The 18,456-nt window shown below is 43.8% G+C and overlaps 2 protein-coding genes and 1 pseudogene across 3 annotated transcripts; 2 read left to right on the forward strand and 1 right to left on the reverse strand.

The window, feature by feature from the left end:
• Window positions 1-206: 206 nt before the first annotated feature.
• On the forward strand, window positions 207-6,695 carry LOC120693009 (protein CHROMATIN REMODELING 24-like). The gene is made up of 20 exons (XM_039976410.1): window positions 207-422; window positions 490-1,385; window positions 1,682-1,812; window positions 1,896-1,950; window positions 2,126-2,359; window positions 2,439-2,494; window positions 2,592-2,682; window positions 3,290-3,427; window positions 3,513-3,596; window positions 3,727-3,936; window positions 4,032-4,103; window positions 4,244-4,324; window positions 4,399-4,517; window positions 4,613-4,724; window positions 5,045-5,113; window positions 5,196-5,290; window positions 5,619-5,747; window positions 5,888-5,959; window positions 6,046-6,177; window positions 6,295-6,695. Exons 1-20 carry the CDS (start codon window positions 245-247, stop codon window positions 6,449-6,451), a joined length of 3,111 nt encoding a protein of 1,036 aa, XP_039832344.1. The 5' UTR covers window positions 207-244; the 3' UTR covers window positions 6,452-6,695.
• A 573-nt stretch (window positions 6,696-7,268) lies between these two features.
• LOC120692045 lies at window positions 7,269-9,152 on the reverse strand (annotated as a pseudogene). Its single transcript, XR_005682463.1, has 2 exons — window positions 8,233-9,152; window positions 7,269-8,111 (listed from the first exon to the last, which is right to left on the reverse strand). The product of XR_005682463.1 is annotated as a tyrosine--tRNA ligase, chloroplastic/mitochondrial-like (transcript).
• Window positions 9,153-12,311: 3,159 nt separating this feature from the next.
• Window positions 12,312-17,731, forward strand: LOC120688875 (cyclin-dependent kinase inhibitor 4-like). The gene is made up of 4 exons (XM_039971232.1): window positions 12,312-12,484; window positions 14,864-15,271; window positions 17,022-17,213; window positions 17,383-17,731. Exons 1-4 carry the CDS (start codon window positions 12,312-12,314, stop codon window positions 17,447-17,449), a joined length of 840 nt encoding a protein of 279 aa, XP_039827166.1. The 3' UTR covers window positions 17,450-17,731.
• Window positions 17,732-18,456: the final 725 nt, after the last annotated feature.

The following is an 18,456-nucleotide window of genomic DNA, read 5'->3' on the forward strand; positions in this document are numbered from 1 at the left end:
GTTGTATCTGGTTTGAACTTCTGTGCTTGCCCTTGTTGATGCAAGGAAGCTCTGCAGGAACTATATCATTTATTTAAAACTTCTATGCTTGCCTTTGTTGATGCAAGGTAGCTTTGCAGGAACGGTATCATTTTTATTCAAATTTTCGATACTCCTTGTGATGTCTTGACTTAAATCCAATCCCTTGTTTGTGAATTTCAGGACCGCGCAACGTTTCAATTCCATTCCTTGGCGAGCGGCTGGGATGGCGTCCCCCACGCCATTCGACATCTTCGACGATCTCGACGACGAGCCAGCCACCGCCATTCCCGCTGATCACCATCACCATGCCACTGGCCCCACGGCCAACGGCCTCAACGACCGCCTCCTCCGCCTCGCCCGCAACCACCAAGACCCTAACCGAAACCCCAATCCGCCTCCAGGTACGCCCTTCTCACTAGCTCGCCTGTCCCCCCCCCCCCCCCCCCCCCCCCCCCTCTTTCCTCGCAGAAAACCCTGCTGAAGAAGCCAGGAAGGTCAAGCTCGCCAGCCGCCGTCGCCTATGCAAGCTTGCCGCCACCACCACCACCCAGCAATTGGAGGAGGAGTGGCAGCAGCAGGAGGACGACGGCAAAAGCATTCGTGAGATCCTAAACGATCTCACCAGTCACCTCGACTCGCTGTCCGTCCACAAGCCCAACCCTTCCACGAGGCCCAGAGAAGAGCAGCTCGGCCCCCTGCTGTGCAACATCACCGTGGACCCAGATGACCAAAGCGCCGAGGATGGGACTCATACCGGCGCCTCCTCGCCCATTCAGATTTCTAGCTCTGATGAAGCTGCTACAACCATCACCAGGCGGGCTGAGGTCAAGCCACAAACTACTTCAGTCGCCTCAGCCTTTACTGATTATGCTTGTGGTGAGGTCCCCCGCGGCAAGGGGAAGAGCAAAGGTACCAAGGATGTTGGGAGGATAGATAGGGTATCAAAGGCCTCATCCTTCGTTGATTCTGATTCCGATTTTGACAACGATGAAGAGGAGGAAGGAACATCATCAACACCTTATGCTGCTAAGCATGTCAGTAGGAAGGCATTTGCAAGGAGACCAACCAAGGCCTCGACATTCAGGAACAATGTCTACAGCAGCAATGACATCCTGGGTCAGGAGAAGGAAAACCGTGGACTTGTGAATAACGATTCTGAGGATGTTGGATGGGAGAAGACGGAGGACTTCAAGATGGAGCCAACTGGAACTGCAGCAACATCCAAGCCATACAAGCTCCCGGGAAGGATTTTTAAGATGCTTTACCCTCATCAGCGTGAGGGCCTCCGATGGCTCTGGGGTCTGCACTGCAGAGGAACTGGAGGGATCCTAGGGGATGACATGGGCCTTGGCAAGACCATGCAGGTTCATCACGCTCATCTCCCCCTTTTCCGAGTATACACTTTTCTTGATCTTTTTAGTGTTTTTTATTCAATGCCATTTGAATCATTAAGGCTTAGGGAGCTGTAAACAGTTCTCTTCAGACAGAAGCATGTAAAACTTCTTCTTCTTTTTTTTTGCTATATACATACCTACTACCTAGTCATTTCCCAGTTGGCTTCATATTTTGAATTTTGTTGACAGTTTCTCATCCTTCGCCACTGGTTCATTTAGTTGTGGATCCATTAATGGAAGCATGCGACCGTATTTGTCCTGTGCAGGTTTCTGCATTTCTGGCTGGATTGTTTCTTTCTCGCCTAATCAAGAGGGTCCTCATTGTTGCTCCAAAGACACTTCACGCTCATTGGACCAAGGAGCTCTCAGTTGTTGGCCTTAAACATAAGATCAGAGAGTATAGAACACTATATCTTCTATCTCATATGATCTAAGTCCTGTTAGTTGGTGCTAATCATCTATTCCTTCCCAATTTGGCAGCTACTCTGGCCCCAGCACAAGTATTCGCAATTATGAGCTTCAGTATGCCTTCCAGGTAAGTTCTTTTACCATATGGATTACTTGGTCTAGCTTTCTGTAACTTTGCAATGTGTACACTTTGAAAATTTGACTACCCAGCCATTTTTTCATATCATCTAGAACAAATTCCAGAATCCCTCCCAAGATGTTATAATTAATTCTAGCAAATGTTTAACTCCATCTTTCCACAGTTGGGTGGTATCCTCCTAACAACCTATGACATTGTCCGGAACAATTACAAGCTGATAAGAGGCAATTCCTACAACAACGATGAGGAGGAGGAAGGAACATTGTGGAATTACGTCATTCTTGATGAGGGGCATCTAATAAAAAACAATAAGACACAAAGGGCCCAAAGCTTGTTCAAAATACCTTGTGCCCATCGCATTGTGATCAGTGGGACACCTATCCAAAATAACTTGAAGGTATCCCTTATCCCCTTCCTCAATTCCTCAAACTTATACGTTTAACGTGTTTTGTAGTGAAACTGATTAGTTATTGCAGGAAATGTGGACTCTGTTCAATTTCTGCTGCCCGGATGTCTTGGGTGATAAACAACAGTAATTTCATACATTCAATTACTCTCTATTGTTCCTGCATTCTCAAAGTTGCTTCAATTCACAACCTTATGTCATTTATTTCGCTATATTATTACAGGTTCAAAACAAGGTATGAGATGGCTATCCTTCGAGGTAATGACAAGAATGCTACCACTCGAGAGAAGCATGTAGGCTCAAATGTAGCTAAGGTAGTAACTTCTATCTTGAACTTCTTCTGTTCATAATATAATATGTGTGTGACTCCGGCTTCCCTGCTTTAGTGGTATATTCCAGTACTGTATAAGAAAATTGCCAAAAGGAGCTGTACAAACGAGAAAAAAACAACTACTAACAGAAATGAAAACTACAAAGAAAAGAACAGGGCTGTACAGAGAAAACTCTCAGAAAGAAAGATTAATGGAGAGAGTTCAGCCAAGTTAGGATGTGGCTAGCCTTTTACTCATTGAATATGTAGGCTTGAAGCATAACTTCATCGTTGACATTGATTTTTGATAAAGTAACACAGTTAGACATCAACAAAATTGTAGTACGAGTTACTCATTCATATACCAACTAGGTAGTAGATTCATCTTTTACTAGACCCTTGAAAGCAATGCATATATGCTGCACTCAGACTTAAGATTAACTCTGATCTACTTTCAGTCGAAGCAATAAGAGGGCCAACATATTATTTTAAGCCTTTGTAGTTTGCTCTCTTTTGTGCTCACCATTCTAAATTAATACTTTTAAGTATGTTGCACATTAATTGATATAATTTAATGTGTTTTTGGGTTGGTTTTGAACTACATTTCACAGGAACTAAGAGAGCGGATCAAGCCATACTTCATGCGACACATGAAAAGTGAAGTATTCCTTGATAGTGGCACATCAGAAGAAAAAACGTTAGCAAAGAAGAACGAGTTAATTGTCTGGCTGAAGTTAACAGCTTGCCAGGTTTGACTCTAGTGTCATTCTTGTAAAAAATTGCTTGAGCTATTGGTTAATGGATGTTTTGCTGATGACCTTTCTCTGGGCGCAGAGGAAGTTATATAAAGCTTTTCTAAAAAGTGGGTTGGTTCATTTAGATGTACAACCAAAGGGATCACCACTGGCTGCAATCACAGTAAGATCACCTTTTTTTCTTCTTTATAGTGATTCTCTTTACCTTTGCCAACATGTTTTCTGTTCATTTAGGTCTTGGGCATGTTTATTGGTGGGATTATGTTTCATACACTGTTTTATTCTCTCTGCAGATATTGAAGAAAATATGCGATCACCCACTGCTATTGACTAAGAAAGCTGCTGAAGGTGTCTTGGAAGGAATGGATGAAATGCTGAATGATCAAGACATTGGAATGGTAGAAAAAATGGCCATGAACCTTGCAGATATGGCTCACGATGATGATGCACTGGAAGTTGGTCAGGATGTCTCATGCAAACTATCATTCATCATGTCCTTGTTGGTAAGTATTTTTGGATGCATGCCTATTTTGGTTGTTGCTTATGTATTTATTTGGTCCTAATGTTAAATTCAAATAAGTAATATCTGATGTTGCAGCAGAACCTTGTTAAAGAGGGGCATCACGTTTTAATCTTTTCGCAAACCCGTAAAATGTTGAACCTTATTCAGGTATGTTTTTGCTATTTTTAGTTCTTTTGTGCTTCACCGTGCCTTAGCACGTTTGCACATGGCACTTTCTTTTAGTAAATGATTGCCTACTTTTTTTGCGTATTAGCTCAACAGTTTCAGTTTTTGGCTTGTTGTAACAGGAAGCCATATTATTAGAGGGCTACAAGTTTTTGCGCATTGATGGCACAACAAAGGTTTCTGATCGGGAAAGGATTGTGAAGGTTCTCTCCACGAGCTTTGTTTCATAGAGTCAGCCATATGTACTTTGTTGCTTACATGTACTTGCATCCTCCAGGACTTCCAAGAGGGTCCTGGAGCTCCAATATTTTTACTAACCACACAAGTTGGTGGACTTGGACTAACGCTTACCAAGGCAGCACGCGTCATAGTAGTTGATCCTGCTTGGAACCCAAGGTATCTGAACAATGACACCTAACTGCCTCACTTAAGTTTTCTTGGATGGGCTCTACAAGTTTTTCCTCCTTACACACTTGTTTTTATTTTTACAGTACAGATAATCAAAGTGTAGATCGCGCTTACCGGATTGGCCAGACCAAAGATGTGATTGTGTACCGCTTGATGACATCTGCAACCATTGAAGAAAAGATATACAAATTACAGGTTCAAATATCATCTCTTATCTACTGGTTTGTTGAATGAATCATTAGGAGTATGCCTATACATGGTGAAATTTTTGTTACATCCTTGTGTTTCTCTCCGCAACAGCATAGACCCTACTACTGAAATTACCGCTTGGTGCAGTCTGCTACTGGTTTTCGTTAATGTGAATGTAGTGTGTGTACTTCGATGTCCTTTTTACATGCTTTGCACACAACTCCTTTTTCCATGATTTCTACAGCTTTGTACTCATATTTTTCTTTTGTAAAAGAATATGTGGAAGGAAAACCAGACTGAGTAGTGAAGGATGATCTTTTGTCCAGGTTTTCAAGGGGGCTCTGTTAAGGACAGCTACAGAGCAAAAAGAGCAAACACGTTATTTCAGCAAGAGTGTACTTGTCCTGATTCTATTTCTTGTCATTGTTTGCTCAATCTCCTACTAGATACTTATGTCTATCTTGTTTGTACCCTTAGGAGATTCATGAGCTTTTTAGTTTGCCACAACAAGGTTTTGATGTTTCCCTCACTCAAAAGCAGTTGCAAGAAGAGCATGGTCAACAAGTTGTTATGTAAGAGATATGTTTTAATTGAACTCCGTCTTATGTGCCACTATGTAGATAATGGATGGCTACCATAATAATTTTGTTTACATTATCACTTGAATCTGAAATTTTCCTCGGGTGTAGATGAGGCACAACCTGCATATTGTCAAGTGTTGAATTTTGCCCATGAATTTTGTAGGCATTTTGATGTGCATGAGGCATTCTTTATTTGCAGAAGACAATGCAGTGCCCTATAAAAATGTTTCTTCTTGTTTTTAGATGAATTTTCTGCTCAATCAATGTGCAGTAGTTACTCATTCCAAGTTTACTTAGAAGTTTGTTTTGCATCTTACAGGGATGAGTCCTTGAGGCAGCATATACAGTTCCTGGAGCAACAAGGAATAGCAGGCGTGAGCCATCACAGCCTCCTGTTCTCTAAAACAGCAACCCTGCCCACATTGAGTGAGAGTGATGCACCGGACAGGTTAGCCTTACTGCTAGCATAGCATGTGCTTCTTCTGGTTAATAAATGATATCATGCTTTTGAGGGCGTCTCCAGTTCCTTATCTTCCATTAATATGTGCTCTTGTTATTATTGTATATAAACTGGCACATTACATGCAGCAAACCTCGACGAATGCCCATGATGCCCCAGCACTATTACGAGGGATCCTCATCTGATTATGTTGCTGGCGGGTAAGGATCCTCATCTGAGGTATTGTGTTTCTATTTTGTGTAGGTTTGGTCTGTTGAAACTTTGTGTTTCCATTTTGCATATGTAGGGTGGCTCTTGCATTGAAGCCAAAAGATGGAAAATTCACTGCTCCAAGGTACTCCCAAAGCAACAGAAGTGCAGAGAGTCCTGAAGAGATTAAGGCAAGAATCGATCGGCTTTCAGAGTCTCTCTCACTCACTCACTCACTCTCTCTCTCTCTCTCTCTCTCTCTCTCTCTCTCTCTCTCTCTCTCTGATCTTTGCATTCAGTTTGATTCATATATCAGGGTATGAGAGTAAACAAATTGTTGAATTTAGGCCCTGGTGTCGAAGCTACCAGACGATGGGTTGAAGATAAGGAGGCAGATAAATGAGCTGGATGAGAAGCTAACTTCTGCGGAGGAGGAGAAGGGGGCCACCGAAGTGATCTGCTTGGATGATGTGAGCACAGATATGGAGAGCGTAGTTTTGTAGGGTTTAGGTTCAAGGTTTAGGATGTGGAGTTTCTGATGCTGAAGTAGTGTCTGGCTGGCTGGCTATGCGGGGGGAGTGTGTTTTGATTTTTGAAGCACGCTGCGCGCACCGCAGGCAGCAGCGTATTGATGGGATGTTGTGTTGCTGCTAGCTAGTACATGTTGTACTTCTGACATTGAGTCAGTGACAGCTAAAGTGTTCACGAAGGTTGCACGGGAACTGGTTGAGCAGTCTTTTCATACCAGCCTCTCTCTTTTTTTTTTTGAGATTACACAGTACAACTCAGACACTCACGACGCACGCATACTCACCTCTATAAACACACGTACGCAAATCCTATCCCTATGAGCATCTTCGAAGACCGTGTCGGCAAATCCTCGAGGTTGACAAAGTCACCACAGACGTCTCGCTGTCGACGAGAACGTCGCCTACCACTTAGTGCACAACGCCGTTAAATCTCAGAATATTCGCTCACATAGGGAATCGAACCCAGGACCTCAAGTGCTACCGAGGCTCTTGTAATCACTAGGCTACAATCCCTTTCGCTTCATATCAGCCTTCTCACTTGGGCATTGAAATAGAAAAGGGTGTAACAATAAATTTAATATGCCTAAACAAGCTGAACTTACTATCCTCTCCACCAGAGAAAACAAGGAGCCTTATTTCACCTTGTCCAAAACGCAAAGTTTCTTCCAAAAAACTAAGCATACCACAATTGTGCAAGAATTACACCACCAAAGAACCTGATATCACACGTCCAGCTATGATATTGATATATAGCATGACAGGTAAAAGCATGTGCCGTTCTCAAAGCTGATAGCACCAAAAAAAAAAACTCTGAAGAACATAATGAACGAAAAAGAATGTGTATTCAATCTCCCCAACACAGCAATCTGTTAATTCATGTTCAAAGGCTCAGCACCGAACTTTTCTCTTCCACAGACAAAAATTAGAAACACCCAAAAAAGGAACAATCAAGATATCCTCACAACCATCTTATTTTTCTTTCCAGCAGATAGTAACAGAACCTTCCCATCAACTATATCACCTTCCTCAACCAACTTATCCTCACTATCAATCCTAATATTATTCAGGTACAGGCCACCTTGCTTTATAAGCCGCTTAACTGCTGACTTACTAGTAAGCAAACCTGTGGAAACAGCCAGATCAACCAGAGGAGATTTCACTACTTGATCATAAGCCAAAGAGCATGATGGCACATCATCTGCTATTCCCTCAATTGTTTGTGCGTCCAATTGTGTCTGAGCCCCAGGTCTCAAGGCCTCGGTTGCCTTCAGCGCCTCCGCCAATCCCTCCTCGCCATGGACGAATCGAGTCACCTCTTCTGCAAGCCTCTTCTGAACAGTGTTCGGCACGTGCCCGGGCTTTTTCATAGACTCTTCCAGCTCATGAATCTCATCCAAGCTTACGAACGTCAGGGTTTTCATAAACCTGATGACATCAACATCTGGAACTGCGAAGTACTGATAGAACTTGTATGGGGAGAGCATCTTTGACTAGAGCCAGATGGCGCCATCCTCCGTCTTCCCAAACTTGGTCCCATCGCTCTTCAGCAAGAGCGGGAACGTCAGACCATGTGCCCCCTCGACCTGCAAGATCTTTCGGATCAACTCCGTCCCAGCAGTGGCGGGCCCAGCAACTGAACAATGGGTATTCAAAATTGGCAATATCTACCATTATACATCTATTTTTAACATTTATAGCTAATTATAACTTTGAATACTAGTGATTAGCAAAAACAATGGGTATTCAATGCATACCCATGAATACCCTTTGGGCCCGCCCCTGCGTCCCAGCCGTGATGTTCCCCCACTGATCACTGCCCCCGATCTGCACATTGACACCCATGTTCTTGAACATGTGCAGGAAGTCGTAGCCCTGGAGGAGCTGGTAGGTGAACTCGGTGTAGCTCATTCCGTCCTCTGACGCGAGCCGCTTCTTCACGCTCTCCTTGGCGATCATTGTACCGACGCGCGCGAACCGCCCCACCTCCTTGAGGAAATCCAGCAGCGTGATGTCCTTCCACCAGTCGTAGTTGTCCAGGATCACGAAGGAACCCATGTTTGCTGACGAACCCGCTGCTGAATTGACCAAAGGCTGCTGGTCCGTACCGGGTTGGGAATGATGGGCAGGCTCGGGAACGCGGCCGATGATCTGGGCGACGAGGGACTTGATGGCGTCGGAGTTAGCTTCGACGGCGGCGACGTCGAGCTCGGGGCGCTCGGCGCTCTTGCCGGACGGGTCCCCGACGCGGCCCGTGGCGCCGCCGACGAGCGCGACGGCGGTGTGGCCGCACCGTCGGAACCAGGAGAGCGCGACGAGGCCGAGGAGGTTGCCGAGGTGGAGGCTCTCGGCGGTGGGGTCGAAGCCGCAGTACACCTTACGCTCCCCGGGGCGCGCCGCCGCGAGTGCCTCCGAGGTCGTGGCCTCGACGAGGCCGCGCTCCCGGAGCACGTCCACGACGCCGCCCGGCGCGGCGGTGGAGACGGAAGCGGAGGCGGAGGCGGCTGTGGTGGAGAGGCGGCGTCGGAGGGGGCGGATGAGGGGGAGGAGGAGGCCGCCGTGCGGGCGCAGGAAGGCCCGTGAGGAGGCGGCCGCAGCCATGGCGGCGACCATGACTCGCCTTCTCGGCCTCGCGCCGGTGATAGCCTGATAGGGCTTTTCGCCTGGTTGACGGCTGACGGATCCGGGCCGCTGAGGTAACCATACCCATCAGACTTTTAGGCCCATATATGGGCTTCTTCAGTTTTTTTTTCTTTTCAATTAAGGGAAGACGTTTTTTTTTCTAGACCGAGCCCAGGAAAAGATACCAAACTGGATCTACTGGTTTGCATCACTCTAAAACATTTTATGCTTATAAACAGCCCGCTGCTCCGAGTCTGATAGGTGGATGGCGTCGGCGGCGGTGGTGGGGGTGGACGGCGACGGCGAGTTGCGATTGGGCACGACAGAGGAGGGATCCGGTGAAGACGACTATGATGGTGGTCCCCATGGTGGTGTCGTGGGAGCAGGAGAGCTCGGCAATGTTGGCGCCATGGACTACATCGCAGCGCATGGTGTCGGTGTAGGCCTGGGCAGCGATGTTGGCGCTAGCTCGTCGTCGTGGTTGAGGGAGGGAAAGGGAGGGGCGGCTAAGAGAGGGAGAAGCAAAACCCTAAGTCCTCTTTATATATAGGCCCAATAGCTGGGTAAGATACTACCTTCATTTATGGTATTGGGCTGGGCCAGATTTTAGGAGGCGGACTTTATGAAATAACCGCTTTGGCTAATTCATTTACCGAGGCGGTGTCGTTACAATGACCGCCATGGTAAATAGGAATTAACCGAGGCGGTTATATTACATTGCTTGCCACGGTTAATTGATTTTAGGAGGCGGTTAATTTTATCCACTTCGGTTAATAAAAAATGACCGCCTCAGTTAACCCAATGCATTAACTGAGACAGATCATAATTATGCCCGCCTCCGAGCGGTTTCGAAAAGGCCACGGTTAAATGTTTTTGTAGTAGTGCTTATGTGTCTGTTGGGGGTGCGTCTTAGGTTTCTTAATGCTAACAACCCCCTTTGTGTACGAAAGAGGCTCGAGATAGGAGTCTAAGGATTTGTTTGTGAGGCCTAGGGATTTAGTTGTAGCATATAAGGATATGTTTGTAATTTATAGAGACTCATTTGAAAATCCTAGGGACATTTTGAATACTCGACCCCACCAATAAAATAGATGTAAACAATCGGCTCCTCCTCCCTATAAGTAGGGCCCTAGATCTTGAAGAAGAGGACTTTTGGCTATTTGCTTTCTTGCTCACTTGCTTGCTCTTTCTCTGTCACTCTAAGGTTATTAGAGCAGCTCCACGAGACCCTCTATATGTTTCCTTATTGTTATAAATAGAGATTTTGATAGAAAAATATCCTCCAACAGCTTCTCTAAGTGGCTATCCAAATGTAGACATCCTTCATTCCACATTTCTTGCTAGCCAAAGATAGATAATGAAAATAGCTTTCTATAGTGCACACAAGATATAGAAAAGCTATTGGAGAGTGCAAGCATATAGAAAATGATTTTTATGCATAATGCTCTTCAAATGATAATTTAGAGGGTGAAATTTAGAGGTTTCTTAATGCATAAAAACCTATTTTTATTGTGATTGTGTTAGGCTATATTGTAAAACCTATGTATTCTAATACTAAATATATAATCAAATAACTTTTTATCCATTTACATATGTTTTTATTCTCTGGTGTGTATTGAGCATCAAAATCAGTATGATACAATGGTTTAGTATTTCAGTGTATCTCAATTGTGCAAAACTATATGGCTATAATTGCCAAGTAGGGATCAAAGTTTCCGCAACCGTCAATCAAAGTTTCCGCAACCTTCTCAAGGATATTTTAGAAGCAAATGGACATGTCTCATATGTGTCCAAGTAGTGGACATATTGTTCATCGTGCAAATTTCATAGTGTAACCATAAACATACGCACAAAATCACAATTCAAAAAGTTATATTGATAGCCTCATAGAATTTCAAACTTAATGGAACCCCCTTGTTCCCCACGTTCATGTTCGGAGCATAAGATTGTAAATATACAAATCAAGACCTGATCATTTATTGAATTGGGTAAAAAATCCAATATTTTTTTCTTCAACCCAAACCTGATCTGACTATACCTGTTACCTGGCTGGACTTTTTTGGCCCGAACCCGACCAGACATATGGTCGGGTTGGGTTGGGTAGAAAAAATCAGCCTAGTCACGAGGCAAATTTTAACTTATCCTAATCCACGTATTGGTCAGGTTGGGTTGGCTTTTATCAGACGGGTCGGGTTTCTAAGATTAGATGGCCCATGATGGATATATAGCTCAAACTAAAGATCCAAAGGATATGCGTCTTGAATTTTTCATGTCCTTATCAACACATATAATGTTTAGAATAGAAGATTGTAAATATACAAATCAATGGCATAGAGGAGAAACAGTAACATGCTTAGGACAAAGATCCAAAGGATATGGGTATTCTATTTTTCATGCTCTCATCAACTCATATAATTTAGCAAAAATTAATTTTGATCATTCTGAATGATCGGCAATTTGGCTTGCTATTATAACTTGCCAGTAGAAGTGCCACTAATCTAATAGTGGCTATCTTTATCCACTAGCCGGACATATCATTATGCAGGTTTTACAATATAGCCTAACTGCACACAATCACAATAAAAATTATATTCATAGCCTTATAAACTTTTAAATCAATAAAAAGCAATCTCCTTGTCTCCGATATCCATATACGGGGGAGAAGATTGTAGATACAAAAATAAATGACCTAGAGTAGCAGAAATGACATGAGCCAAATCAAACATCCAAAAGGGTAGAGCTTTTTGGATTCTAACCATAGTGGGAAGTGGGCTTCCGAAAAATGCCATCGTTAGAGGGGTTTCGCTGTGTTGCCATTATGAAACATCTCCATTCACTAAAATGCAATCCGAGCACATTTTCATACTTTCTTTCCTCTTTTGCCCCTGCCCCTCTCTCTTTTCTTTTTCTCATGCGGACGGAACGGGGAGGCAGCAGAATGGATGTCCGCTCCGACCGGCCTCCCACGCCGGGACGCCTCCAAGCTGGGCCCGCCTCCCGCTGAGGGCCGCCTCCCATGGCGAGGCCACCTCGAGGGCCGGCGATAGTCACCACGGAACGGGAACACCCCCACGTTCCACATTCCGGGAATAGTGTTCTCGTTCCGGAACATGGGAACATTTTCGTTCCGACAGTGTAAAAATGCATCCAAAGTGTCGTTCCTCGTTCCCTGCACCTCGTTCCATGATCCGTCGTTCCGGGAACTTCAGTGATTATGGGGCCGGTTCCCGCGCCGGGGCCGCCTCGTGGCGAGACCGCCACGCGTGCCGAGGCCCAGCTCGTGGCGAGGTACAGTAGCGCGAGGGCGGCGTGCGTGCGCGACTGCAACGAAGCCCGTGAGGTGGGCGGCCTCGAGGACCAGGCAGGTGACGTGCGGGAGCCTGCGCAGTGAAGGGCTCTTCGCCTGGTCCGGCCATGGTGTCCACAGCACAGTCATGGAGTCCACGCCGTACATGGAAGCCATCATTCAAGTCAAAAAGAACAATGAATCAATGTATCAGTTGTGTACTTGTGAGTCTTATGTACTTGTAGGGATGAAAACGGTCGGAAACGGTAATTATTTGGTAATTAGTTTTTTGGTCGTTTTTCTTTGATTGCAAATAAATAGGATATAGAATCTTGTATACAAATTTGTATTCTTGTTTTGAGCATTGAGCTTGTAAAGATTCGTAAAAGGTAATCCTTAAATTCATCCTATATTTTCTCAAATGATAGATATAAAATTCGGTATGGATTCGGAAACAAATTCGGTATTTTTTTTCACTTTTTTTGTTGTAGGGAGCAAATAATGCATAAAATAATTTATGCAAAATTTTATTCTTATTTGTAATAATATGCTTGATAATATAAGAAATTATCACCATCAAATTTTATATATATCTATTTTAAAATATTAAATTTATTCTAACAGTTCAGATTAAAATATAAAATTCTAACTTGTATTCAAAATGTATCAGTTGTGCCAATGAATCAATGATTTTGGCGAGTGTATGTCATTGTAAGCTGCCAAGTGAATGACAAATGGTCCAGCACATTCATTTCATTAAAATGACACAGGTTCTCATAAGAAAGAATCCAACGTAAATTCAGTTTCAGGAACGTGGGGCGCAGGTCTCCCAGCGCTCGGCCAGCTGAGCAAGGCGTGCTCGGCGTGGGGGTGCAAGTCTCCCAGCACTCGGCCGCCGGAGCTAGGCGCGGCGTGGGAGCCAGGCCTCGGCGTAAAGGGTAGGGGGGAGGGGGCTCGCCGAGGAGGCGAGCAGAAGGGAGGTGGGGTTCGCCGGGGAGGGAGCGCTCAAGCAAGAGCATGCGCTCAATCCGTTCTATGTCTGGCTTCGTTCCGTCCAAGAGAAAAAGAAAGAAAGAGACAGTGGTAGAAGGGGAAGAAATTTAACCAAAGACCTTCGGATCGCAATAATGGCATGTTCGCGAAACCCCTTCGATGATGGTATTTTTTGAAGCCCACTTCCCACTATGGTTAGAATCCAAAAGTCTCAAAAGGGTATGCATCCTCTAGTTTTTGTTCGCATCCTTATCAGCACACATAAATTAGCACAGATTAATTTTGACCATTCAAGATGGCCGGCAATTTGGCATACTATCATAACTTGCCGGTAGAAGAAACAACATTTTAAACAGTGGCAATCTCTTATGCAATCCCCACATGATAACAATGAATTCAAATACTTCCCAAAAAAAACTCACCAAATTAAATATGTTTTTATTTATGTGTGCCGTGTATCAAAATCAAGTGGATTTGATGGTGTAATATTTCACTTTGTCTATGTTGTGCAACACAATATGGCTATTATTGCCCAACTGGATATCAAAGTTTTCCCAATTATCCCGATGATATTTTAGAAGTAAATGATCATTATGTCCAAAAAAGTGGACATATATCACATCGTGCAATTTTTTATTATACATGCCTCAATTCACATGATAATCTCAAAAAACATTATATTAATAGAATAATAAAATTTTAACAAACAAGAAGCAACCTACTTGTGTGTCATGTCCATGTCCAGAGGAGAAGATTATAAATGAACAAATCAATAGCCTCTGGGAGCAATAATTACATGCCCAAGACCAAAGATGCAATGGATATGTATCATCTTTTTTTTCTCATCCTCATCAACATAGAATTGATTTAAACTAAATTGTATGTATCTAGATATTGTTGAATCTTTAAAGCGCGCGAACTAAATTTGGCATCAAATCAATATCGTGACATTTCTTTTAGCTCCACTCATCATATTTTAGTACTGTTTAATTTTGATCATACAAAAAGCTAGAACTTTGGCGTGCTATTATAACTTGCTATAGTAAGAAATAATGCCCCAATTGCGGCTATTTTTTACACAATCCTCATCGCTAATTGTGAATTCCAATGACAAAGATATAAATGGAATAACTCTAATGACGCAAATATATTTTTATTTTTATTTTCAATGTATACAAATATGCTTTCATTTTTTGTACATATAGGTCCTAAGATAAATACAAAGAATTCAGGGCGCCACCTAAAAACACAAATTTAATAAATAAAAATCCATACACATATTATTCAAAATAAAGATCTATACCCCCAAAATTAAATATATAACATCCATCTAGAAATTATTTTACAAAAAAGACCTTGAAAAACCTCCTTCCACTCCCTACAAGCATTCATATCCTCCCACTTCCTATCATCTCTCCATTATTCCCGGCTTTATCCTGCGTACACCATCCTCACCCTGCCTACCATTTAATCCCGGCCAACACCAGACTCTGCCACCTCACTGCACAAAATTGTTGGGCGAACCCAAGGAGGTCTGCCCTGAAACCCTACCTTGCCCAACCCCACCAAATTGTGGGTAAGTACATACACAAGGTCAAGGTCTCCCACAAGGTTTCCATCATGGAAGTCACTTCCGCACCGCTCGGGGTCCGCACCCGCGCGGGCTCGCTCGCGCTACAACGCCTGAAGAAGCAGCAGACGCAGTGGAAGGACAAAGAGGGTGCTGATGGTGATTATCTGGAGCTGAGAAGCCGGAGGATCAAGAAGCTACAGCTGTTGGTGCCAATACAGAAGAGGCGCCGAGGGAGGAAGGCGGCAGCCATGACTACAGCCGCTCAAGACGAGGTGGAGGGGTCATTCGGCGAGAACATTCTCGAGTTGGAAGGCATGGATAGGTGAGTTTTAATCCCTTTTCCCTTGTGCGTTTCTTGATTTCGGGCTCAACCTTTTGGGGTTTAGCCAAATTATAGTTTAGGGTTTATGTCGTACATAATTTTTTATTTAAAAGTTGAAACTTTAGTGCTATTCTACCATTTTTTTTGAATCTTTTGGGATCTATATGGCTCTTCTTCTTTTTTCCTTTTTTCCATGAGGGCTGTGCGGATTCAAATCAGAGCGAATACGTATTTTTCCAATACAATTGCAGAGCTCCTATCATTTTTTAGAGATCTTTTAATGTTCCATGGTTATTTCTTCTGCTAATTATTTGTGGTGTGTCTCTTTCCCTATCTTTGGAAAATAAAAAATCTCATATTTTAAACAAAGATAATTTCCTAGGCCTCCGGTCCAAGGAATTACTGCCTAGTTCTTTCAAGAATCACCTGCCTCCATCCAATTTTGCCTTTCACCCCAAAAAAGCCCAAATTTCTTTGTGGCTTGTTTCTAAAGAACCTTCCAGCATAGAGTTTGTATTGTTCAATGTTGTCCTAAAGCCTGATTAATCCACTAGTTTACTTAGTGGGGTTTCTTCCGGTGTGCGGCCATGCCCTCCTCTTTTTCCATAGTGGAAGGGAAAAGCCTCCTCTTTTCCCCCTCCCCTTGGACTATCTCACCCTTGTTTCTTGTACTTGTGCAGAGATACAAGAAATGCAAGAAATTTCTCTCTTCCAACCCTACCCTCTGATCTCACCTCTACGACTCATCTTCTTTGGATCTCTCTCACCACTACCATGTCACCTCTCTAGGTTCTAGAAGGCAGTGTAATGGCATATCCCTGCACAGTTCCTTCCTGAGTCATGGCCTAAAATTGGCACCTCCATTAAATGTTTGAGGTTAAATAGGGTGGCGATGCTTCCCTTCTCCGTACTAGAGGTTTATGATCCTTGGCTTGAGTTAGGGCATCAAGAGCGCTTCATGATAAGGGAGCCACTTCTTAGCCTATGCTCAGCTCTTGATATAAATGTTTCAGATAGTATCATGGGCTTGTTTGCAGGTGCTTTGGTCCTATTATCTCCCACAAGTGCTCCTCTTTTCCAACCTATACAGGTCAGAATCCATATGTTTAGCTCTTCTTGTATAAGCCCATCTATTGTTTGTATGACTAAACGATGTCAGCATGCATTGCACCATCAACAACCATGATCCTAAACAGTAGTTTAGCTGAGCCTCTAATCCCATTGCCCCCTACGCTATGGATGGGCCTAAATAGTAAATCATGTTGCATTCATGGCTCCTCCAAGCATAGCCAAGCCAGGTGTAGAGTCAGTCTAGGGCGTTGCTAGGTTACTGTTTGGTGCGTGGCCTACCTCATGCAATTTCAGATGTTGGGGCTTGCTTGCCTCTGTTGTTGTCCGAGCATGAGTTAAAGGCTAGGCTAGTGAGTCTTACCTACTCATGAGACTGCGAGTTGGGATTCACATTCACTAGTCCTAACCACTTCGTTGTTTTCTCTGGCTAGGTCCATGGTTGTATCTGCTAGTCTTTTTATGGTACCTGAGCTGGTTTTTCAGAGGAGCAATGGTATATTTCACATGACCACAAATGATGTTGATGAGCGTGTATATTAATGTTTTCTAGATCATTATATTTTTATTTCTGTTTGTTTGTGAGATTCTGTTTGATATAATGTTGGAATTATGGAATTATGCTTGCTTCGTATGGTTTTTTCTTAAGATTTGCATTATATTATGATCTTGTTGGTTGCAGGAACACTAGGGAGACGACGCCTTGCAGCTTGATTATCTTGAAGAGGACAAGCACCCCTGGATCCACAACAAGACCCAACCACTCTTCCCATAGCACGGTGCAAGTTCCGGTGTCCACCATGTCAATCTCAAGGGCGTTGAAGGATTTGTTTGGTGCAACAGAGCAACAACAACAACAGGCTTTCATTGACAAGTACGAGCCTCCTGCATACTCATCTAACGAGTTGCATAGTCTATTATATATGTTGCTTCTCAATTCATTAGAGCTTATCCTGATGATGCATTGCACTTCTATTGATCCATCAAAGCTTATCTTGATGATGCATTGGGCTAACAACAAATATGCATGTTTTAATCCTCAGGTACAACTTTGATCCTGTAAATGACTGCCCTGTCCCAGGCAGATATGAATGGGTGAAGCTAGACTAAAAGATTTTCAAGACAAGAGAGCAACAACATGGACCTCTCCTCTGCTCCCTCCAACTCCAGAGTGTCGTGGTTAAGGCGCATACCGTCACATTAGCTTTGTATTTGTTGTTAAAACTTGGGGTTAGCCTGTAGCCTTATAGAGCTGATTCTGAGTTACAATACCCTGATCTGATTTGATCCCTCAACTCTAATGTAACCCTTAACAGCTCATTCTGTAAGGAACCTATCACCCTGCTATCAGTTGCTACATTAATGAATTAAAGCTAGATAATTATGTTTTCTCATAGTTATTAATAACCTTACATGTGTATGAATTAAAGCTAGCTGCCATATATATGCCTTTTTGCTTTTGGTATTCGGAAAGCTAGCTGCCATGTTTAAAATTTTGGCGCCTTGTCCTGCGCCCTTCCATGATATTGGCATCTCCTCTCAGGGTTATGGTGCCTGTGCCATTATTGCTGCCATAGTTACATGCTCTGCATTTGCTATGCTCAATTGCTTCTGAATTCTCTCCGTTCAAGTAATGTTCATGAGAGTTTGAATCCTATCATTCTTGGAGTTCTCCATCTGGTGAAATGCATGCATGTGTGTGGTGTATGCTTACAAACTTTTGTGCATTGTGGGTTGCTCTCCACTGTTCTTAGTTGGTGATCCTTGCACAGTTTCACTGTGTGTGGAAGTTACTGTTGGACCAAGGATAAAGGCCCCCGCCCCTCCCACTATAACACCTGGGTTTTATGGTCGGGTTGGCTAGGTGGGACGCTCTAACTTGGTATCAAAGCCGAGGTCCTGGGTTCGATCCCTCCCGGCCACGCATTTCCGTTGCGCGATTTCCCCTGCGTCTCTCGTGTGCTGAGACCTGCTGCGGGCTACACCGGGCACTAGAACCTGTTGCGGGCTACGCCGGGCTCGCACGCCGTAGGGGGAATGTTGGACCAAGGATAAAGGCCCCCGCCCATCCCACTATAACACCTGGGTTTTATGGTCGGGTTGGCTAGGTGGGGCGC

The sequence above is a fragment of the Panicum virgatum genome, chromosome 9N (genome assembly GCF_016808335.1).
Source record: "Panicum virgatum strain AP13 chromosome 9N, P.virgatum_v5, whole genome shotgun sequence".
NCBI lineage: Eukaryota > Viridiplantae > Streptophyta > Magnoliopsida > Poales > Poaceae > Panicum > Panicum virgatum.